Source organism: Malus domestica, chromosome 06 (genome assembly GCF_042453785.1).
Source record: "Malus domestica chromosome 06, GDT2T_hap1".
Taxonomy (NCBI): domain Eukaryota; kingdom Viridiplantae; phylum Streptophyta; class Magnoliopsida; order Rosales; family Rosaceae; genus Malus; species Malus domestica.
The window spans coordinates 23,695,330-23,719,697 of NC_091666.1; the positions used below are offsets into that span (position 1 = coordinate 23,695,330).

The 24,368-nt window shown below is 40.5% G+C and overlaps 2 protein-coding genes and 1 long non-coding RNA gene across 4 annotated transcripts; all 3 read left to right on the forward strand.

The window, feature by feature from the left end:
- The first annotated feature begins 2,736 nt into the window (after window positions 1–2,736).
- LOC103409610 (non-specific lipid-transfer protein 13-like) lies at window positions 2,737–3,269 on the forward strand. Its single transcript, XM_008348418.3, has 2 exons — window positions 2,737–3,098; window positions 3,260–3,269. The coding sequence occupies exons 1-2, from the start codon at window positions 2,737–2,739 to the stop codon at window positions 3,267–3,269; spliced, it is 372 nt and encodes a 123-aa protein (XP_008346640.1).
- Window positions 3,270–3,608: 339 nt separating this feature from the next.
- On the forward strand, window positions 3,609–4,236 carry LOC139197199 (uncharacterized). Its single transcript, XR_011582340.1, has 2 exons — window positions 3,609–3,965; window positions 4,043–4,236. It is a non-coding gene; the product is annotated as an uncharacterized lncRNA (long non-coding RNA).
- A 15,675-nt stretch (window positions 4,237–19,911) lies between these two features.
- LOC103424972 (uncharacterized) lies at window positions 19,912–23,904 on the forward strand. 2 transcript variants are annotated; one of them, XM_008363056.4, is made up of 7 exons: window positions 19,912–20,091; window positions 20,518–20,584; window positions 20,679–20,737; window positions 20,842–20,931; window positions 21,036–21,172; window positions 22,933–22,987; window positions 23,401–23,904. In XM_008363056.4, exons 2-7 carry the CDS (start codon window positions 20,518–20,520, stop codon window positions 23,611–23,613), a joined length of 621 nt encoding a protein of 206 aa, XP_008361278.3. In that variant the 5' UTR covers window positions 19,912–20,091; the 3' UTR covers window positions 23,614–23,904. The 2 variants fall into 2 exon arrangements, with proteins under 2 accessions (XP_008361278.3, XP_008361279.3); XM_008363057.4 differs by lacking the exon at window positions 19,912–20,091 and adding an exon at window positions 20,120–20,284.
- The last annotated feature ends 464 nt before the right edge of the window (window positions 23,905–24,368 follow it).

Here is a 24,368-nt window from a genome sequence, read left to right on the forward strand (position 1 = left end):
CGTGCTGTTCACTTTAACGAAAAACCACATTTTTACACCAAAAAGTCAATCATGATACTATTCACTTTATCATTTATTTTGTCTTTATCGTTAAAACTCAAAGTTTTCAAATTCTTTTCACTAGTTTTCCTCATTTTCTATACACCCACCCCACATTCTTCAAATCTTATAATACTTATTTTCAATTTTTATAAATTAAATTGACTTGGGATTAAAACCCTAACATTCTCTAAAAAGAGAAGTCTACAATTGAGCTTGAGTTTCATTGGGTCATCACAACCAATCTCCTTTTCTCTGTCTCTTAAGCCTTTTGCTAACAAAAAATATTTCTGATAAAAAATGGCAACGGGTAGGAACCTAACAAAGCAAAAGTAAACCTCAAAAGATGAATAAGAACAGACAAGGCGTTTGCTGGGTTGGCCGCCTATGAAATTGGGTAGTATGGAAAGTAAAAACGGGCTTAAATAATTACCGATGTCGTTGAATAATTAAAACAATGAGAAATATGAAAATTTACCTCATTTGAAGCTCTCGAAATATTGATATTGTGTTCCATTTGTTAAATTTTTTCTCAATCAACATGTTGATAGTTTTAATAGTTAGAATTTTATTCAACAATGGAGTGGAGGGTGAGAGGGGTTTTCATAGTTGAAGAAGATAAATAATACGTTAAAAATAATTTGGTGTGTATTTAGAAATTTCTTATTTTCTTTAAACCTCGTAAGTTCAAAATTGTCATTACATAGTGTTGGAATATATTAATATTTTAGGTATTATTTTGTTTGAGTTTTTTTATAAGTTTAGTTTTGATCTAGCCTATTAGCATTTGGGTTAGAGTTAGTTTATTATAAATAGAGTGCTTTGTTATTCATTAGAAATCAAGTCAGTAACAACGTAGTCTTCTAGGGTTTTGTAGCCGTTCCGGCATTCTCGTTAGTTTAATAATATTTCTATTATTTTGTTAGTCTCGTTCGTTGCATACTCTGATATTCAACTCATAATAGATTACATAAGCCACTTAATATTAAATTTTAATGTGAGGTGCATTCAACGGCTATGTGGGGGTGCTAATAAAAAAAACCCCAGCAAAAGAGAAGAGTCGGAAAAAAAAAAGAAAAGAAAAGAGAGCTTTAGACAAAGCTCTGCAGCAGCAAGCATGGGCTGCTGCTTCTACTTCGACCAGCAAAAAGATGATGAATGCAAGGAGTTGGGATGACGAAGACGAAAACGCAGAGCACCCCGAGACTCTGTCTGGCGAGAAGAAAAGACCGGCAAGTCGTATTACTAAAAGGAGTTACAATCGATATGGATTAGCAATAGTACCATTTAGATTTAGTGGTTGGATTAGCAATCGATATGGCTTATCCACCTCGCTATATTGGGTTTGCCAGTGTAATTATCTTGCTTTGTGCAGTATTATTAACAGCCAAGGCTCAGACGGCCCTGAACTGTGCCACTGTGTTTCACGAGTTCAGCTTTTGTATGTCATTTGTCCGGGGATTGTCTTCTGGACCGTTGAGGCAGTGCTGTGACTCCATCAAGCCTTTGAACGCGATTGCCAGACATGATGAAGGTGGTCCGAAAATGATCTGCGAATGCATCGCTATAGAGTGCTGGACAAACAAAAGGGTGGAGTCTGAGATGAACCTTGTAGAGTCTGTTGTGAAATCTCTCCGTTCACTTGCGAAAGAAAGTCGTGAAAGGCATCCAGCATTTGTGATTTTTCGGAAGGATTTGGATTGGGAGATAATTCGCAGCCATCAACTGGAGATCAAAGCTCTTGCGCATTTGTCATCTTTGACGGTATTCGGTAGGAGTGACAGCAGCTTTTGCACCCCTACCGAATCCACTGAATATGCGATGTCTGATGTAAACGAAAATCTTTTGGTTTTCCCAAATTTGCAAGAGCGGCAAACCCCAAAAAATCCGCAAGAAGATGAAAAAAACACGCACTCGAACGGGAAAAGCTATTGCTGATGATAAATTCTCCTGGTTACGAAGAAAAGACGTTGGAGAAGATTCGACAATGTAATGCAGACAAGCTAAACTCCTTGGACAAGGAAATTATGTCTTTGGAAAGGCAGTAGCAATGTGAGGCCTACAACCCTTCCTTCTCTTTGCTTGCTAGCTAAGATTTGATAGTTGTAGATATAATTATATTTTTGCGAGTATTATAGTTTGATCTGCTTTTAATACATTCATGTATCTTTTATTTTGCGAGTATCATGAATTCTGCTGATGCTTTGTCGTCGACTGGAGAATCATGGATAACTGAAACCTCAGCAATATCTTTGACCCCTGAAACTTGTCGAAGGATTACTCTATGCCGGATAAATTTTGTCCAAGAGTTGTGCCCTAGTCGATTTCCACATTGAAGCCGCTACTAGTCCATTCGGTTCTTGTTCTACAGATTCTGCTGCAATAAAAATTACATTACAAAACTGATTTCACCTGTTAATTATAGGTACAGTAATCGGTAATTGTCCACAGAATCAGGAGACACAAAGTTCTTACCATTACAACTTTTCAGTCAAGCAAGAAGCATGGTTAATTTATTATTTACATTGAATTAACAAACTAACCGATGGATTAACGTTGCTGAAATTGCTCGAGTGAATAAATTGCGGTAGATAGTAACTCCATTTTCTACCAGTACTTCCATCAAAACTCAAAAGTACGTACCATTTAGATTGAGTGATTGGAATATACAAATTATAATTTAGTATAGTGATCGATATGGCTCATCCACCTCGCTATATTGGGTTTGCCAGTGTAATTATCTTGCTTTGTGCAATATTATTAGCAGCAAAGGCTCAGACGGCCTTGAACTGTGCGACTGTGTTTCACGAGTTCAGCTTTTGCAAGTCGTTTGCCCCGGGATTGTCTTCTGAACCGTTGAAGCAGTGCTGTGACTCCGTCAAGACTTTGAACACGATTGCCAGACATGATGAAGGTGGTCCACAAATGATCTGCGAATGCATCGAGAACTTGTCTTATTGGAGCAACGTCTCTTTCGACACCTCCCGCATCCAAGATCTTCCAACCAAATGCCAACTCCACTTGAGTTTTCTCATTTCTAATAGCATGGATTGCTTCAGGTAACGTTCATTTCTTTCTTTGTTTCTCCCATACCACATCATTGATCACATTAATCCCGATGCATACATCTCTCCTGTAATTAGGTGTGATCTATATTTGTGTACGTACATGAGAGAGATGTGATTAGCAGTTAACCCAAGTTTATCCTTTTTTTCTGCAGGATTCACTGAGAGGATTGGTGAGAGAGAGAAAAGGCCGGGGAGTTGCAAATGGTTCAAAGATCCTCCACAGCAGCCAACAACAACTACGTCTCAAAGGAGCATCATAACTTCAATTTGTTAAAGAGCCCAAATGCCACGAAATTCTCTTAACTAAACATATAAAATTAAGTCATTCATCATGTAGCATGCATGATGATGATTTGTTTGGTGGCAACCAACAAACTAACTGATTAACTGTTTCTTGGATTACTAAGAATAATTCAAGCTTAATGTGTTTATCTTTATATCTCTCCAAATATATATATATATATATATATAGAGCTTGAAATTAGTGAAGAATAGTTTGTGTTCGATGGCTCTCCCGTTGGGTTTTTGTGCGACGACCATTTTTCTCTTAGTTTGTGGATTCGCCAATGCTCAAGCAAGATCGCATATCTACGAGCAAGCTTGGCATGAGTTCAGCAATTGCTTCGGTTTTTCTACGGGGGTAGAATCTGATGTATCGATTGAGTGTTGCACCTCTGTCACGACATTGAACAGGATGGCCAAAAAATTTAAGAATGCACCGAGTGTTATATGCCACTGCATCGAGGACATGGCTTGGGCATATCAAACTCCTTACGTAGCCTCCCGTATCCCAGACATTCCCATTCAATGTAATGAACATCTCAGTTTCCCTATTTCTAACAACATGGATTGCAATAAGTAATACTCTCTCTCTCTCAACATGGATTGCGACAAGTATTACACATTTTGCTAACTTAATCTACTATTTTCTGCAGACTCAGCTGATGATTTATGAACAAAAGCATATATTTGAGTGAGCATGTAAACGAATAAGACTAAAACATTACTAACCAGCATATTATGAATAAAAAAGATTGCCTACAAAGTTACAAGAGCTGGTATATGTGAAAATTTCCAAAAGAATGAAGTTTGCCAAAGTCAAGCACGGGTGATTTTGATTTGATGTGGACACCTTTTTACTAGGTTGTTGTGACTTTCGACTCAGCCATCTCGTTCCATACAATCTTCTCTGTTCTTTTTTGTTCTGGTCCTCGTTTTTGTCGGTTATTTCCCCCCATTCTTTTTAGTTCCCTTGGATTTCTCTACTCTCTGTTACCCCCTTTATATCAATCCAAGGGGAGTAGCTAGCGTAGAGAGATCCAACAGATATCGTAGAGGCAGAACGATACAGAATGATAAAGAACGGAGGTTATTATGGTAGGGCAGAACGATAGAGAATGGAGGAAATAAACGAAGGGCTACATAACGCATGGTACTTTAGGAATAACAGGGTGGTAATAGGAAGCCCTCCATGTTTTTTACAAAACCTGTTCATCCCATCCCTATTTAGGGATGTTTCATAACACAAGGCATTTTAGGACACCAGCATTCATACCTATTTAGGGCATAGTTGGCGGGAAAGGAGAATTATACTAGTAATAGGCCTCCATATTGAATACCTCAACCGCAAGCTTCAACCTTGTTTGTACCGTACTTGACCAATCCTGAAACTACTGAACACCGGTCAACGTTATACCGTCAAGGACCCAGAAGAGTTTCCCTCCAACCAGGAGGCCAATTACAGCACAACATGTGTTGACATCAGAAGCCAATCATAGCGTGACACGTGTCAACATCAGAAGCCAATCACAACACAACACGTGTCAATATAAGAATGAAACTAGAAAATCTCTTCTATAAATAGAGATCATTCTCTCACAATATGGCCGAATGTCATTTGTACTAAATCATTCACTAGTACTCACTAAAGGAGAGCTTGAACCTATGTACTTGTGTAAACCCTTCACAATTAATGAGAACTCCTCTACTCTGTGGACGTTGCCAATCTAGGTAAACCACGTACATCTTGTGTTTGCTTCCCTATCCCTATTCATTTACATACTTATCCACACTAGTGACCGGAGCAATTTAGCGAAGGTCACAAACTTAACACTTTCTGTTGTACCAAAGTCCTCATTGATTTTGTGCATCAACATTTGGCGTCATATGTGGGAATGACACTTATTCCCACTTTCTTTAGCTTTGTCAAGCTAGTTTCCACCATTCGTACACTCTCTTTTAACCAAGCATCCCTCTCCAACATGAGGAGTGAAGGAAGCCACAACACACAGAATGACACCCCTCTTGCACCTAGTGCAAAGCAACGAAAGAAGGAAGGAAAGAGGGTTGCTCTTCAAGCTAAAGTCGATGAGCTAGAAGCTCAGAACAACAAGATAGCAATGAAGAATGAGGTCCTCCAGGAGCAGTATGAGAAGCTCTTTGAGACGCTCCACGAAATTAGGCGCACACAAACATGTGAGCTTGTTACCCCTGTGGACATCAATCATCACCTGGGTGCCCCCAACACAGAGGGTCACCTTCCTTCGATATGGGTATCCTTGATGAGGAGCGAGCTAATCATCAAAACATTGATCAACATGAAACTTCTTGCAACCTAGCTGCTTCGACCCGAAGCAGGAGAAGTGGAGGAAGACACCTCCTTGCAAAAGGGTTGAAAGGTTCGAAAGCCATTTATCGTGACTGCCGAGACTTCCTATGCAACGTCGAGAGAATCCTCTCCACATATGCTCGAAGATCAATGACCCAAGGGTTTCTGAAAGACTCGGTCTCTTTCCACGACCCAAGCCAGCTGCTAATCTAGGGAAAGAATGACAGGTCCTAGAGGAACATGAAGGTACATGGGACTCTAAGGTATTCCGACATAATCGCCCTAGAAGTTAGTACGGCAAGTCCAAGGAAAAATCACATGCCCTTGCTCAAACTTTCCTACTTCTAATAGGCGATGAAGACTTACGAAAGAAAATCCCAGTGGTACATGACTCCACTCAGGACCCCCTTGTCCTACAGCTCATTGAGGAAGTAAACAAGTTAAAGGCCGAACGTCAGGCCTAGATACCTGATTGGAACCAACCTAGGCCTGGCCCTTTCACAAGGAGGATCCTCGACATCCCCCTTCAAGCGAAGACAAAACAAAAGCTTGGTTTACAACTCTATACTGGAAGGGAGGACCCAATTGAACACCTTAACCTTTTTGAGTCCACCATGGCATATCGGATGCACACCGACGAAGAGCGATGTCTTCTCTTCCTCTCCACCCTCTCTAGCGGAGCTCTAAACTGGTATTGCCGTCTTCCACCTGAGATCGTAGACTCATTTGAGGAATTGAGGGAACTGTTTGTCTCTCAACACATCTTCCAGACCGATCGCTTGCATTCTGCAGATGACTTGTACACTATTTGCCAGAAGCCGGACGATACATTACGGGAGTATGCCGGTCATTTCAGCCATAAGTATTCTCACTGCGCTGAGGCAGATGACAAGACCGCTCTCAAAGCCTTCACGGCAGGCCTACGTGATTGTTTCTTCAAGTACATGATCAATGCCAACACTTGGAAGACTTACTCTGAGGTGATGGCACAGGTTTACAACCATGCATCCGCCGAGGCAAGGACATATCAAGGGAAACACCCCACAACCACCCCTTATCAGCAAGTAGGGAGTGGAAGCCAGATCCAACCAAATGAGAAAACCTCGACCTTCCAAACGGCAGCGGTGCCTCCCCCTACCTTACTTAATACTTTGCCAAGTCAACAGACATATCAATCTCAGGGAAAAAGGAAAGATTTCCATCCTCACCAGTCGTATTTTAGTAAAAGGAGTAAGGGACACTACCACGATAACCAAGGGTATCGCCATGATAATCCCCGACCCCAGGCAGTTAACACAGTGGGTCAAGCACGTGTCAGGACAGCCCCTACCCCGAGGTATGAGGCATACACACATTTGAACGCCACAAGCGTGGCCATTTACCCCAGCATAGCACACTTGATACCAAAGCCAAAGTCGAGGTACCCGAATTACAAGCTCACGAAGAACACGGGCACGTTTTGTTACTACCATGAGCATAACGGTCATGACGGCGAGAAGTGTATCACCCTTCGTGATCATATTGAAGCTTTGGCACGTGAAGGAAAAATTGATCAATTCCTCCTTCACCATCCAAGGGGTAACCATAACCAACGCTAGGTAAATGTGATATATTCCATAAGTGGTGGCACACCCATATCTAAATCTTCCAACAGGGCCATGAAAAATAGTGAACAAGCTTTAAGGTCTGGCCACCAAGTGTTTCACGTGGAAGACATCAGGGGAGGTAAGTATCAAAAGCCTAACTGGGATCCAATATGTTTCTACCCTGAGGAAGAAAGAGGTATCATCTACCCTCATAACGACCCACTGATCGTGAAAGCTCACATAGCCAACTTTGAAGTACGACAAATCCTGGTAGACACGGGGGCTTCAGTCAATATCATGTTTGCTGAAGCTTTCAGGGCACTTAATATAGCTAAACACTTGCTCGACCGCTCGATTTCCCCTCTGATAAGCTTCTCCGGTGATATCGTGCAACCTTTGGGGAGCATACACTTACCTTTCACCATTGGTACAGGCCCTTACACAGCTACCATTACCACTAACTTTCTAGTGGTTGATTGCCCAACGGCATACAATGTCATCTTCGGATGCACAGGTATCAATGATTTCAAGGCCATGGTATTCACACATATGTTGTTGATGAAATTTCCAACCCCCTATGGCAATGGTTACATCAGAGGAGATCAACTTAGTGCACGATCATGTTACAACACTTCGGTCAAGCAATAGCACCTGCATGTGCCCAAGGAAACCCTTTTTATACATGACCAAGTCATAAACACCAACCCAGACGAAGCTAACTTGGATCTTCACGGTGGTAACAGTCAACCTAACGATCCTTGAGATGACTCTTTCACCCAGCAAGCACAACCCGCGGAAGAGTTTGAGAAGGTTTCTATCTCAAAAGATTATCTGGATCACATGATGAAGATTGGTTCCACATTGTCACCACCCATTCGATTGGCATTGATCTCTTTTTTGCAAGAGAACACTGAAGTATTCGCCTGGTCATACGAGGACATGTCAGGCATCTCTCCCGATATAATCTGTCATCGTTTAAGTATTGACCCCAAGACCAAGCCAATGAGACAGAAGCGAATATCTTATAACGCTGAACGGTATGAGGCAATGAAGGCAGAAGTTGAAAAACTCAAAGGCATAGGCTTCGTCTGCGAAGTCAATTATCCAACGTGGGTAGCAAATGTTGTCCTTGTTAAAAAGAATCCGACCAAGGAAAGTCTTCTGCTCCAAAAGGTCTTGTGGAGAATGTGTGTCGATTACACCGACCTAAACAAATGATGCCTGAAGGATAACTTTCCTCTTCCTCTCATATACATACTTATAGACTCTACGACAAGATGTGACCTCTTGAGTTTCATGGATGCTTACTCAAGATACAACCAAATCTTCATGAACCCTCCGGACCAAGAACACACAGCCTTCACTACTGACAGGGGACTATATTGCTATAAAGTCATGCCCTTTGGCCTAAAGAATGCAGAAGTGACTTATCAAAGACTGGTCAATTCAATGTTCGCCGAATAGATTGAGAAGAGTATGGAAGTTTACATTGATGATATGCTAGTCAAGAGCAAACATGCTGACCAACACATCACCAACCTATCTGAAACTTTCACCGAAGAGGTATCGAATGAGGTTAAACCCCAACAAATGTACCTTCGGCGTAGGCTCTGGAAAATTCTTAGGTTTCATGATAAACCAACGAGGCATTGAGGCTAATCCCGAGTAGATCAAAGCGATCCTCGACATAAAGGAACCGGTAACTTCAAAAGACATCCAGAGCCTTACTGGCAAGGTGGCAGCCTTACCTAGGTTCATCTCTAAGGCCACCGACAGATGTGCTCATTTCTTCAAATCACTTAAAGGAAGTAAGAAGTACATTACATGGACTGATGAATATGCTGAGGCATTCAAGAACCTCAAAGACTACATGAGTAAAGCCCTTTTGCTCTCCAAACCTGAGGTTAGTGACACTCTCATTATCTATCCGTCGGTATCGGCTTCAGTAGTAAGTTCCGTTCTCATTCGAAATGATAGTAATGTCGAACGGCTTGTCTACTACGCTAGCAAAGCCTTACAAGATGTGGAGACACGATACTCCAACATTGAGAAATTGGCTCTAGCATTGGTCATGTCTGCTCGAAATCTTCGCCCTTACTTCCAAACACACTCCATCATCGTGCTTACCAATCATCCTCTTCGACAAATACTTCAAAGTCCTGACACTTCCGGGCAAATGATCAAATGGGCGATAGCATTGGGTGAGTTTGACATCTCCTACCAACCAAAGCCAGCTGAAAAGGGCCAAGCAGTGGCAGACTTCATCGCCGACTTCACATATCATGTTGACATTGTTTCTACGCCTAAAGAAGTGGTTTCATTACCCTTGGAAGCTCAGAAAATAGAAGCAACAGCCCTAGCATGGAGTCTATTTGTTGATGGCTCGTCCAACCAACAGGGTTGTGGAGCAGGACTAGTCCTTACGACCCTTGACAAAGTGGCGATGGAGTATGCTCTTCGTTTCAAATTTAAGGCATCGAACAATGAGGCCGAATATTAAGCCCTCATAATAGGCTTACGTTTGGCCAAACACCTTGGGGTTAAACGAATTGATATCTTCAGTGACTCCCAATTGGTGGTTAACCAGGTTACCAACAACTATGACGCTAAGGATAGCTCCATGGCAGCATATCTGGCACAAACACAATTGTTGCTCAAGCACTTCCACTACCAGATCACCTAAATTTCTCGAGCGGTAAACAGTCATGCAGATGCTTTGGCTCGCCTCGCCTCAGCGATGGAAAACAAGATTGGGAGAAAAATTCAGGTCGAATTGTTGGCAGCACCAAGCACCATGTCTGCGGAAGTGTGCAACTTACAACAAGGAGATAGTTGGATTACCCCGATTTATAGATTCCTTACTCATGGCACCCTTCCAAATGACAAAGTCCAAGCTAAGCAGATTCATTACAAGGCTACCCGTTACTTGATCATTAATGACCAACTCTACAAGCGGGGTTTTAACCTACTATACCTAAGATGCCTTACGCCCGCAGAGGCGAAAACTGTCCTTCGGGAAATACATGAAGGAGTCTGCGGAGATCATGTTGGATCTCGATCCCTAGCACATAAGGCTTTTCGTCAAGAATATTACTGGTCAACACTCCACCAAGGTGCCATCAGAATATCCCGCTCCTGTGATAAGTGTCAACGCTACGTAACTATTCCTCACTCCCATCCCGAGCTGCTCACTCCTATGATCAGCCCTTGGCCCTTCGCCCAATGGGGACTTGATTTGATCGGCCCAATGTCTGCAGGGAAGGGCAAGGTTCGCTATGCAATCGTTGCAGTTGACTACTTCACAAAGTGGGCCGAAGTAGAACCATTGGCAACCAATACTAAGGCAAAAATAAAAGACTTCGTATGGAAGAACATCCTTTGCAAATTCGGCATTCCCAATGCGATAGTCACTGACAACGGGAGACAGTTCGACAACAATAAGTTCATGATGTTCTGCTCTAAGTTCAACATCAACTTATGTTTTGCCTCCCCAGCTCATCCCCAGTCTAATGGACAAGTTGAAGCCATCAACAAAATAATCAAGCGAACTTTGAAAACCAGCTTAGACAAGGCTAAAGGTTGTTGGCCAGAATTTGTACCCCAAGTTCTTTGGTCATACCGCACTTCGTATCGAACATCAACAGGAGAAACCTCATTCTCACTTGCCTTTGGTACAAAGACAGTTGTCCCAATTGAGCTTGAGCAAGCAACGTTCCGAGTCCAGAACTACGTGCAAAGCGAAAATGACAAACAACTTACCCTCAACTTAGATCTAGTCAAGGAACACAGAAACCAGGCTCACTTGAAAAATGTCGCCTACAAGCAGCGCATATTCAACTACTATGACTCAAGGGTCAAACCTCGTTCTTTCAAAGTGGGGGATTGGGTATTGAAGAAAAGATTACTCTGCGACAGAGTTCCGAGTGAAGGAACACTTAGTCCAAACTGGGATAGACCATTTGAAGTTGTTGGCATCAGTCGTCCTGGCTCCTACAAGCTTAGAAGCTCCGATGGCAAGACCCTTGGCCATCCATGGAAAGCTGATCACTTGAAGTACTATTACAAGTAAACTCACATTGTACAAGTGTTAAGCTTCAGCCGTTCGGCATCCTATGTAACGAAGACTGTTTGACATGAATTCAATAAAGAGGTGATTTAGACAACTTGATTCTAATCCTCCTACATTCCTAGCAATGAAACACTCGGGTTCAAAGCTTCAACATGAATGCTTCCAACATGAAACAAATTCTAAGTATATGTCAAAAAGACTATACAAATAAACGAACAGCTTCATAGTATATTCATTCAATCATACATTCCAACACATTTGTACATAAGCCAACTGTGCTTTGAAAGGGTTCAACATACTTTGTGTCATTCGACACTTGCTACAATATGCCTAGACACCTTGCCCTTATTCTCGCCAACCAGGTGATGAAATGTACAACCCGTACTCTAATATCATTTGGCAACTTGCCACTCATGCCACCAACCAGGTGAAGAAGGAACTCATCTTCATGCCACCAACTATTTTATGAAATGTACAACTCGTACTCTTCTTCATGCCACCAACTAGGTGATGAAATGTACAAACCGTACTCTAATATCATTTGGCAACTTGCCATTCATGCCACCAACCAGGTGAAGAATGAACTCATCCTTGTGCCACCAACCAGGTGATGAAATGTGATGAAAGGTGATGAAGGAACTCACCTTCGTACCACCAACCAAGTGATGAAAACAACTCACCATTCATTCCACCTACCAGAAGACGAGTGTTACAGCTTGTGCATGTGAACTCCTAGCATTCACAAATAATAAAAAACCCTGAACCTTGACAACTCAACTAGGGGAGCACTTATGCCCAACAAGAGTTATAGTCACCAACAAAGTCTTATTGCAAGCCAACAACAACTTCATTGCATGGCATACGAAGATTAAGCTATTCAACCCTCTTGCATTTGCTTCAAACATTTCCCCTATGTAACAATGCAAACACTACAACTCGTAGAAAGCTTCACACATTCTTGATCAAGACAGTGTGAAGCAAAACCAATTTATGGTGCCAACAAGAGCTTCATCAAAGGAGTTCAACCATAATTCTCAAAAGCTTCACACACTCTTGATCAAGACAGTGTGAAGCAAAATTAATTTATGATGCCAACAAGAGCTTCATCAATGGAGGGCAACCACAATTCTCAAAAGCTTCACACACTTTTGATCAAGACAGTGTGAAGCAAAATCAATTTATGGTGCCAATAAGAGCTTCATCAATGGAGGGCAACCACAATTCTCAAAAGCTTCACACACTTTTGATCAAGACAGTGTGAAGCAAAACTAATTTATGGTGCCAACAAGAGCTTCATCAAAGGAGGGCAACCACAATTCTCAAAAGCTTCACACACTATTGATCAAGACAGTGTAAAGCAAAACCAATTTATGGTGCCAACAAGAGCTTCATCAATAGAAGGCAACCACAATTCTCAAAAGCTTCACACACTCTTAATCAAGATAGTGCAAAGCAAAATCAATTCATGGTACCCAACAAAAGCTTTAACTCCAAAGCTTCACCAACAAAAACTTCATCAATAGAGGACAACTACAAATTCTCAAAAGCTTCACACTATCTTAATCAAGATAGTGTGAAGCAAAATCAATTCATGGTACGCAACAAAAGCTTCAACTTCAAAGCTTCACCTACAAAGCTTCAACTCCAAAGCTTCACCTATAAAAGTTTGACCCACAAAAGCTTCACACTATCTTGATCGAGATAGTGTGAAGCAAAATCAATTCATGGTGCCCAACAAAGCTTGACCTACAAAAACTTCACCCACAAAAGCTTGACACATAAAAGCTTGACCCACAAAAGCTTCACCGACAAAAGCTTGACCCACAAAAGCTTCACCTACAAAGGCTTGACCCACAAAAGCTTCACCTACCAGAAGTTTCACCCACAAAAGCTTCACCCACAAAAGCTTAACCCACAAAAGTTTCACCTACAAAAGCTTGACCCACAAAAGCTTCACCTACAAAGCTTCAACACAAAAGTTTCACCTACAAAAGCTTCACACTATATTGATCAAGATAGTGTGAAGCAAAATCAATTCATGGTGCCCAACAAAGCTTCAACCTCAAAGCTTCACCTACAAAGCTTCAACACAAAAGCTTCACCTACAAAGCTTTAAAAATATATATATATATATATTTTTTTTTTATTTTTTTCAGAAATTCAAAAATTCAAAAATTCAAAAAAAAAAATTGCCTAGACCTCCTCTTATTTTGGGCCTAACAACTTTCATAACAAATATATATGAAGGAGTTTTGGGCTACCACTTAGAAAGGAAATGCCTCATTCGTCAACTTCCTCGACCGGAGACTTGAGGGACTCCTACCATATGCTATTACACCTTGATACTCGGAAGTCTCACGACCACTCAGTGACTTGGATTTTTCAAGTCTCTAAACGAGAAGTTTTCCACACTCGGGAAATTAAGGGAGCACTACCTCAACCTACATGTTTCACTCACAAAGCTTCAACATACAAGTTTCAACAAAAGGAAAAATTCAAAGAACTTAGTGAAGAATGCCTTGGTGTATTTAACACAATACGTTGAAATGAAGCAAAGCTTGTTTATTGATATCTCAGATAAGTTACAAATATGTACATATACATGAATCAAAATAAACAAACAAGAGGGAGCATTCACAAAGGTTGCTTAGGAGAAGTCTCAGCAGTCGGCAGAGCCCCAGAAAGAGGAGGCACCAAAGGGTGATTATTCGGAGCCTCAATATTAAGCAGAACCCCAGAAAGAGGAGGCAGCGAAGGTTGATCATTTGGAGCTTCATTACGCGGTACATCCCCAAAAGACGAAGGCAATAAATGTCTTTGGAACAAACCCACAAACCTTTGATGATCAAGTAAAATCTAATCATCAGATTCCTGCAGCTAGTCGAGCTTCCTCTTCATATTTGTGGCATAGTCATGTGCGAGCCTGTGCAACTGTTTATTATCATGCTTGAGCCCTCTGATCTCCTGTTTGAGACTTATCACTTAAGCCGCCAATGATTCAACTTGGCGGGTTCGAGCAAATAGGCGTTGGGCCATATTAGACACAGAACCTGCACATTGAACACTAAGAGTTAGAAAATCCTTAACAATCAACTCATCAGACCGTTTGGAAAGTAGTCTATTATCTTTGGGAGTGAGAAGGTTCATGGCCACCACCGCAGCGATCATCTCATTCTTTATCACATAGTCCCAAACGGTAAGAGGACCAGTAGGAGATAAGAATGATGGGTGCCATATGTTGTCTTGAGAAGGCATGGCTGCCTCTTCACCAAAGTTCAAGTCAAAACGACGGTCGGATGGGCCATACATTCTCAGAAATGATGAATGAGAAATGAAGTGCAATAAATCTCTGAAGTAAGGGGAAAATTCCTACAAGCAATAACTCTCTGAATGTACTTCTTGCACACAATTGCTGCCCTTATAAAAGAAATAGCAACAGGGCCGTTGGTTCAAAAATCGAAGAGGCACCACTCTCCGGATTTTGAAGAGGCATCACTTTCCACACGCAACATCATCTCCTCGGGTACCACAGATAACTTTGCCAAAGATCTCTGACAAAGTTTAGACACATAAATTTTGAAGATCCAGCTACCCTACTATTACCCACAAGGGTAAAGGAACAGCACCACTGCTTGATAACTAGAAAGTCTCAATGTGTGTCAACCTCCGTGCTCCGTGGCAAGGCATACTGGAAAAAATGTCTAACCTTTACTCACATTCGAGAAAACACTCCCAACAAGATTGCTTGCTCAAAAATCAAAGAGGCACCACTCTCCGAATCTCAATAGCCAGACTCCCAACAAGATTACTTTCTCAAAAAATCGAAGAGGCACTGCTCTCTGAATCTCAAGAGCCAGACTCCCAACAGGATTGCTTTCTCAAAAATTGAAGAGGCACCATTCTCCGAATCTCGAGAGCCAGATCCCCGACATGATTGTTTGTTCGAAAACCGAAGAGGCATCGCTCTCTGAACTTCGAGAGCCATATTTCCTTGGATAAAGCTTGTCTGCAATCTTCACACGCAACATTAGCTTTCCAGATATCACATACCACTTTTTCAAAGTGCTCTGACAAAGTTAAACCACGTGAAGCTTACAGCTCCCACTACATTGCTACGACCAAGAAGGGTAAATGAATAGCATTACTACTTATTGTTAGGGAGACTCTTATATATGTCGACATCCATCCTCCACGGATAGGTAGACCTGCAAAAATGCTCAACCCTTCCTCATATCTAAGAGGGCACTCCCAACGAAGCCTCTCGAAATACTCAGTTTTCTTCCCCCGCCAATAATACCTATGTAAACCAGCCACACTAGAGCAAGAGTATCTCATATCATCAGGGTCAAAGCCAAGAGTATCCCATATCATGTTTTTTCCCTGTCTTTTCTTTTACCTTTGTTCTTACCTGCAAGACAAGGAGAAAGCGAGCAATCAGTCAGCACTTAGAATCAAGCTTCCAGTCAGGAACTGACTGCCTGGAACCCCTTGCCTGATTACTTACTTGGTATTGCGCTCGAGTACTCATCTTCAACATCTTATGCTTCCAGAAAAGATACCACATCTGCTTGAGGAACAGATATGGCAAGTGAGAAAGATACAAAAAAACATGTGGAGACAAGCGCAACGGAACACGTGCTGATTCATCTATTACTTCGTCAACAGCAAAAGTATCCCATATCATCAAGGTCGAACGCACTCTTGATTTGATGGACTTGTTTTGACTCTCAAATTCTTGAGTTGGCCTTATACTCTAGAGGAAACCAGAAAACCCTCCAGCCCAGTTCAAAAATAAGCATGTGGAAAGTTACTTCTTCAAAAGCAAAAGTACCTCATATCATCTATTCTCCATTTGCTTCTCCTTATCCTTATTGCTGTTTACGACACAAGGAGAATGAGAACAATCAACCGGAAGCCGAAGTCGAACCTCTGATCCAGGTTGCTTGCTTGGAAGTCTGATTGTTTACCTTGTTTGTTACCTCTTTCAGCAAATGTCCTAGCTCGGCGACTTGGGGGACTCCTACTATAGGGTTTTGTATCACACTTGACCAAGCCTGAAACTACAAGTAAGCTTCAAGTGAAATTGATACATTACCTTGTGCATCTTCATCGGTTAAAGATACCACCCCTGGATGGAGGAAAAATACTTCCAGAAAAGATGCCACAGCTACGTATGAGACAAATAAGGCAAGTGAAAATGATACCACATTTCGGTACTTAGAAGTTTGGTGATTACTCAATGGATTGGATCTTGCAAGTCCCCAACCGAGGAGCTTCCCTCAATCGGGAACTTAGGGGAGCACTGTTTGTACCATACTTGACCAATCTCGAAACTACTGAGCACCGGTCAATGTTATACCTTCAAGGACCCAGAAGAGTTTCCCTCCAACAAGAAGGCAAATCACAGCACAACACGTGTTGACATCAGAAGCCAATCATAGCGCGACATGTGTCAACATCAGAAGCCAATCACAACACAACACGTGTCAATGTAAGAATGAAACTAGAAACTCTCTTCTATAAATAGAGATCATTCTCTCACAATATGGCCGAATGTCATTTGTACTAAATCATTCACTAGTACTCACTAAAGGAGAGCTTGAACCTATGTACTTGTGTAAACCCTTCACAATTAATAAGAACTCCTCTACTCCGTGGACGTAGCCAATCTAGGTAAACCACGTACATCTTGTGTTTGCTTCCCTGTCCCTATCCATTTACATACTTATCCACACTAGTGACCGGAGCAATCTAGCGAAGGTCACAAACTTAACACTTTCTGTTGTACCAAAGTCCTCACTGATTTTGTGCATCAACAAACCTAAACAAAGGTATGCCATCTTGTTTGTAGGAGTTAGCGACCTCATATTAACCATAAAATAACCATTTGTGATAAAAATCCCGTTAGTAAAAATAAACCAAGATAGATTATACAAAAACCAATTACAAAGCTATAATCCTCAATGCACGGAGTGGCATGACCAACTAGTTGGTTCTCCTACTATATTTTTGGGGGTGGGAAAAGCAAGATTTTGGGCGTAGGGTGGATATTTGAGTCTTGTATCGACCCTGGATGGATAAGATTTTGGATGGAAATGGGGCCTACTTTGTTAGCAAACCCTTGTGAAAATGAGACATCGAGAAATTTTTAGTTGTGACGGAAATACGGATTGTACACTACGTGTTTTTATTTAAGTGGTGGAAAATGTTAATTTTTAAGTTATTAACATTTTAACACACATAACCCACCATTTATATAGAGACACGTGGTATACCATTTCGTGTGACGGTCACACTGAAAAATCTCTCGAACAACAGGGCTTGTGCATTAATTTTACTAACACGCGATTATCCAATGTGGCACAGCACACGGTAGAACGAAAATGTGCATAAGTGATTTTATGACCATTGTCATCCATCGGTTGTTGCTCCTCTTGGGTTATTTTTATAATCTAATTTAATCAATTTTAACGGTAATAAAAATTTCAATGGTTCAAATTTAAATCCAACGATCAAAATATTATTATTAATTAATTCAAATCATATCCAACACCAAAACTTTATAAAATTCCAATCCATTTAAGTGTAATCCATAGAAAAATCAATTTTTTTTATTGAAATTTGAATTTTTACATCAAAAGGTTCGTAAAAATAAAACAAGATAGATAATACAAAAACTAATTTCAAAATTATTAGGAAACAAAAAAAAATTAAAGAAATACAAAAGTTAACGAATTAAAAGTTGAGGGTGAGAATTATAGGTCCTTTACCTTGGAAGAAAAAGCTAACCAACCTCATACATATGAATGAATAGTTAAAAATACATGGCTAAATTTTGGGATCGGTTGGAGATAGTACAAGTTTTCCCATCCATGGTTGAGCAAATTTTGGTCTTATTTTGAGGACCTGTGAGGACCAATTACAGATTATATAAATTTAGATTCAAATGCTTAAAATATTTCACCACTTCAGTTCTCATAGAAGGAGAAGTTGTGAGCTAAGAAGAAGAAGGAAATGCTTTATGTAATAAGAAGTTAGATTGATAGGAACGTACTCGCGGGAAAGGAACTCTAGTCAAGATGAATTTGGTAGGTCAAAAGAGCGGGAACCAAAAGAAGAAAGGTGATCAATAGCCTATTGAAACTGGAGCAAGGAATGACCTATCTGAAAGTGACTAGCTCGCTTTGAAACTGGAATTCTATAAGTAAGACCTACCTTCAAGAGTTCAGACTACCTCAAGTTCAGTTCAACTGGGCTAAAGGCACTCATTTCTTCTATAGACAACTTTATGGATTTTAAGTTAGTTTTGCTTTATTGAATTGTCAAATATTTTATGCCTTTGTGACACACCCCGATTTGGAATGTCTACTAGGACTCCGAATCGAGCTGTGCTGGCCGACACTAAGAAGGTGACGAAGCCAACACAACTTGATTTGGAGTCCTAGTGGACATTCCGAATCGAGGTGTGTCAATTTGGTATCAGAGCCAATCCTTGGCCGGAAATGTGCTGAGGAGGACATTGGGCCCCTAAGGGGGGTGGATTGTAACATCCCACATCGCCTAGGGGAGTGGATCCTACAAGCCTTATATGTATATTCTCATCTCTACCTAACATGAGGCCTTTTGGGAGCTCACTGGCTTCGAGTTCCGTAGGAACTTCGAAGTTAAGCGAGAAATGGGCCAGAGCATTCCCAAGATGGGTGACCCATTGGGAAGTTATGTTCTCGTGTGAGTTTTCAGAAACAAAACCACGAGGGCGTGATCGGGGCCAAAAGCAAACAATATCGTGCTACGGTAAAGTCGAGCCCATGATGTGGTGAGGGCCTGGGCTGGGATGTGACATTTTAAACCTAAACAATATAATTTTGTGGCTAATATGCATTTGGTCATCACAGGTCCTCAAAATGAGAATCTTAAGCCATTTCCAATGGAGAGGGTTTGCATGTCCAAAACCCAAAAAACTCATATTCAATTTATGACTAAGTTATAATTCTATAAAATCCACAAGACCATTTTTTGACCAAAGGGGCATCAGAGTGCCCAAATGTAGCCCCCTTAGTTTTTTTTTTTTTTTGGCTCATATCCTCAATTGTAATAATTAATTTAAATTAATGGTTAGAATTGAAAAGAAGTTTAATTAAATTAACCAATAAATAAATTATAAACTTGAAATTAATAAATGATTGAGGGAATTATGTTTAACTCATTCAGTTGAAGATAATATATAAGTATGGTTTGACAATATTTATTTAAAAATAATTTTTACATGGCTATGATTTTGACAAAACTATATTTAGCCATTTTCAGTTAAAGATGGCCTTAGAATATGTATTGATGGAAAGGGATCTTATTCGGATCCTTGAAATTTGATCCAACGGCTAAAAATACGGACATACTTTAAAAATTATAATAACTTTAGCCGTTAGATCAAATTTCAAATACCCGGATCCCTTTCCTGTATCGATGAACTGGGTTGACACATCCAATGCCAAGTCAGCATGGGCCTTTATTTAAATCACAGGCCCATTTATCTCTCTCAATGGATTCCCAAAATTCAAGACATCCAGCGGTAGCACACCTTTCCGGCCTCTCTATAAATCCCCCACCCCCCTCCTCTCTCTCTCTCTCTCTCTCAATCTCCCCAAAGCCCTAACCCTAATTCTGTGCAATATCTCCGCTCGATTCACTATTCGTAATCGAATTTCTGCCCTCCAATAACCGGTAACCTTCCGTTTCCAAAGCCTCTGTAATGTTGTGTTGATTTGTGCAAGGTTTTGCAGCTTCCAGCTGAAGTTTTAGATGCATTATCCCTTTGGTTTCTGAGAAAAATTGAAGGAAAGCAATTTGATTTTTCCATGCGTTAGTTTTGGTTGCGATTGAGGGCTTAAAATTTGAGTCTTTGGATTCGATTTAGGTATTTTTTGGGTTTTTTATTGAACGAATAATAAATTTGATATTTTATTTTGATTTCTGTTTCTGATTTTTGTAACTTTCTTAGTACCCAATCAGTATTATTGTTGTATTTTCATCTTCGGTTATAAAATTAACTTTTTCATGATTGTTTGGGTTTATTATCGCATATAGTGTTTATTTTCATGCTTTTCTGTCGATTTAGATGTGTGAACTTATTTTTCGGTTTTTCTGCAGATGGCGACGAAACCACTTACAACTGAAGCAATTGCTCTTACAGAGAAGAAGATGGACATGACATTGGGTATGCTTTCGCACTCCCGCTAGTCGATTTAAGATAATTGTGCATTTTTTTTCAACCCTTTCGTGTTAACCTGTGGTGATGTTTGATGATGTAGAGGATATCATTAAAATGTCGAAAGTTGCTCCCAAGGGTAAGAACCAGCGGAGAGCTTCGGTAAGTTTCTTTCTCTTACTCTTTCCTATTTTTTTTTTTTTAACTTATTTCTTAAATATTCTTGTAGAACAAATTGTTGAGTAGTATCAAATTTCTCCGTGCAGAATAAATCTCAGAATTTTGCAAAGGTTGCTGCTCAAGATAAACCAACAAAGCTGCGGCGCTTTATGGACTCAAGATCTTCCATTAGACAGGTAAGGATGATATTTCAAAGTTGATTTCTCATAATTTTTTGGATTATGATGTGCAATGTCACTAATGTTTTTGTTTCTTCATTTGATTCTATTATGGTAACCAGGGGGTTCTAGCTCAGAGAAGGTCAAATTTTCAGAGAAACCAATTCCCCATAGCAGCTGAGGCTGCGCGAAAGGCAGCAGTTGCTCCTCCTCGCAATAGAGCTTTTAATCGTAACCGGGTGCCCAACTGGAAACCAAGGTATGCTTTTAATTACCTTCTAGCTTTTGAGTATGAAAATTCTTATTGGTTTTTAGTTCTTAAGTCTTGGTAGGTCCCCATAATTTGTACCTAATGTTATTATTTGATTGTGAATATACCACAGGTAAATATTGGTGCTTCTATTATTAGTGATGACCTTCTGCCATTTGCCTCGGATAAAACATTTCAACTCCCATTATTTTGGAACTCCTGCATATGTTTTGTTGATTCAGCAAGCAGTCATTTTGGGAGTGTGTCAACTTGTTGATTGTTTCTGTAGATGCCATCGACAATAGTATATCTGCATTATAAATTCTGTGCTTCTGATCTGCAAAGTTTGCCATATGTTGAGTGGTCCATCTCTTATGATAAAGGGATATTCTTACAACTGGAGAAGTGTGGGGTTAAGTTGAATGTTCAGTAATGGGATCACAAGACTTGGATAGCAATAAGGTTTGCAGGAGATGGAAAAAATTCAACTCAGTTTGTGTACTTGATGTGTGTAGTATGTAGTGCGGGCATTATGCAACATATTTTACGGGATGTACTGACTGCCGAGGACTACTAACCGTTGTGCATTCTAAGTTGCTCAATGCTTGCTAGGATTAACTTGTTTACATGTTATTCTATGTCAAGTCGGTGTTCTGTAGTTCCCTTTACGGGTCTGGAAGTTGACGCACATTCCTTGGTTTTGAATTGAAGTTATCACTTTGTCCAGTTTTTCAGTTCATGCTGAATGTGCTGGCTTTCCTGCAAGCTTGTGAGTCACTAGTCCTCGGGATGTGATAAGTCCTGCTATCCAACCCATTTTCCATTAATCTCTTCAGTTCTTGGCCTTGCAAATAAGTATTAAAAGATGTTGATGATCCGGGAGGCAATTGTTGAGGGCTCAGTTTCATTGTTGTGAGACGGGATTCAGGAGGCTTCTGATTGATGGAAACTTTCACTGTTTCTAGTTTATGCTGACTTATACTTCACTGCGCTCTTTGTTTCCCCTGGTTTCTTGACGTCTAAGTGGATTATTGAGTCTCATCTACTTTAACGTGCCATGGGCTGGAATTAAAATGGATAGTTGGGGAACCAAGCATCACTTCCAGATTACAAATGAAAAACTAAGCAAAAGTTGTGTTTGAGGTTTTTTCTGTATAGAAGTTTTGTTGCTTTGGTTGAAGCTGTGTTGGTCCTGTAGCATGCTTTGTGGTATACAAGTAGTTCAAGAACCCATAACTTGTCTCGAGTAGGGCTTCCATTCACGACGTGTTTTCCTGCTTAAGCGGGGATGGGAAGTTCCTTGGGGAAGAAATTTTGTTCATTTGACTGAATGGACTGTTCATTTAAATGATTGGAAGACAGAACCTTCTGTTGTGATTTCACCTATTCTGCTTCATGTGAAGGTCTTTTCTTGAGTGTTTCTGTGGATAATATGTTTGCTTGGTGAGGCTCGAATTCAGATTATGGTTTGGTTAGAGAGACCTTCCGCAGATTAAGATGGAGTCACACTGCTGAGAAAACATCATATTTTCCTACGACTGTTTTGTCGTCTAATGGTTTGTCTTGTTAATTGGATTTATTTAGAATTACAATGGTAAGGCACTTTAACCTCTCATCCAGGCGAATGCATATCTACTAGTGATCCTCTTGCAATTACATGGTGTTTATATAGGCATAGTAATAGCGATCCTCTCTGTTGTCAAAGTTTGCTTGCTGAAGGCACATGGTATTTAATTCCTCAAGCATTGTTTTTCCATTTCTGGATGCAGGGCTGGTGCACCATTTGATCAAAGAAGGGTTGCAAATGTTGGCTTTGGTAACAAGGTATTATTATTCTTCATTTTGACCTCTGTTATTCTTTCCCATTTGACATGCCTGAGTATTAGTGGGTTTTGTAGTAAATGATTGGCTTTCCTTTGTCAAGTGTGTCTTTCCATCAATGCGGTTGGAGTCATGGCTTCGGGATTCTTTAGTGTATAAGTTCATAGTGTACAGTTCAGTTACTACTGTGGCTTTGGGATTCTTTGGTGTATAAACACACTATTCTGTTTATTTAGAACTGTGCTTTGGGATTCTTTGGTGTATCGTAGAGTCCCGTACATGTATGGCATTGGTTGATAGTTGATCATCTGCTAGAAATGGCTTTTAACTTGTATTATTAGTGCTGGTCTGCGTCAGAACTGCTACGTGAAACCATGTTTAATGTCCCGTCTTATGAAGTCTCTATTTTTTGTCAGCTACAACTGCCGCAGCAGCAGCAGCATCAGCACCCTCGGCAGCAAGAGAATGCACTTCCTAAGCAGAGGCCTCAAACACTCGATTTGCTGTTTGCAAACATGAAGGAGCAGAGGATGAGAGCGCAACCACGCCAGAACAATGGCGTACTACGCACCAATAGGGGTGGCCAGCAGAGGCCCCCTTGGGGAAGAGGCGGACGGTTTGGCAACTAATTCATCATACGCAAAAAATGCCCTGCTGGAAAGGGGTTCTATTCTTGGTGAAAGGAAGAAGGCAAAGTGCTAGAATTGATGTCTACGTCTGGATGCAAGTGTGTAGATGATATGCAGAATGTATCGTAGCTGACCGACTTTTGTCACCTTCATTTTTTCTGTTTTTACGCGACTTTGCAACACTCAGGGTTTTCATTTCGTTTCATTCGCAATCAAAATTGTGTGTATAGTAGTGGTCTCTTCTGTTGTGAACTAGCAATCCGTGCTTTCAAATATATCATTGTTTCTTGATATCGTCAGGTATTTTTACGATATCTGGCCGGATCATTTAAAATTGTTCGATTTCTGATCAAGTCAAATTCTTAATTGGTATATGATTTCATCATTCGCCATGCGTCCAGTTAAATAATATTGCTCTACAGTGCTTGATCTTCCGTCATCGTTCATCCATCCAATGTCCAAACGCGTATTTAGGGAGACGCTATTGAAAAACTAGATCTTTCTAAGCTTAATTATAACAAATGAAAACGCAACAACTCAACTCATTTGTTTACAATATGATAAGACAATGTTGAAATCTTGTGTCAAGCTGTGTTGTCGCTTGGTACTGTTGAGTGGGAGAATAATTCAATCAACACATGACTTAAACTCAAAATTATCATTAACTTTGGGACTATGTACCATCATTAAGTTTTTCTACTCAAACATTGTCACGTAACAAGAACAATCTCACACAAGTTTTTTCTGTATCACAC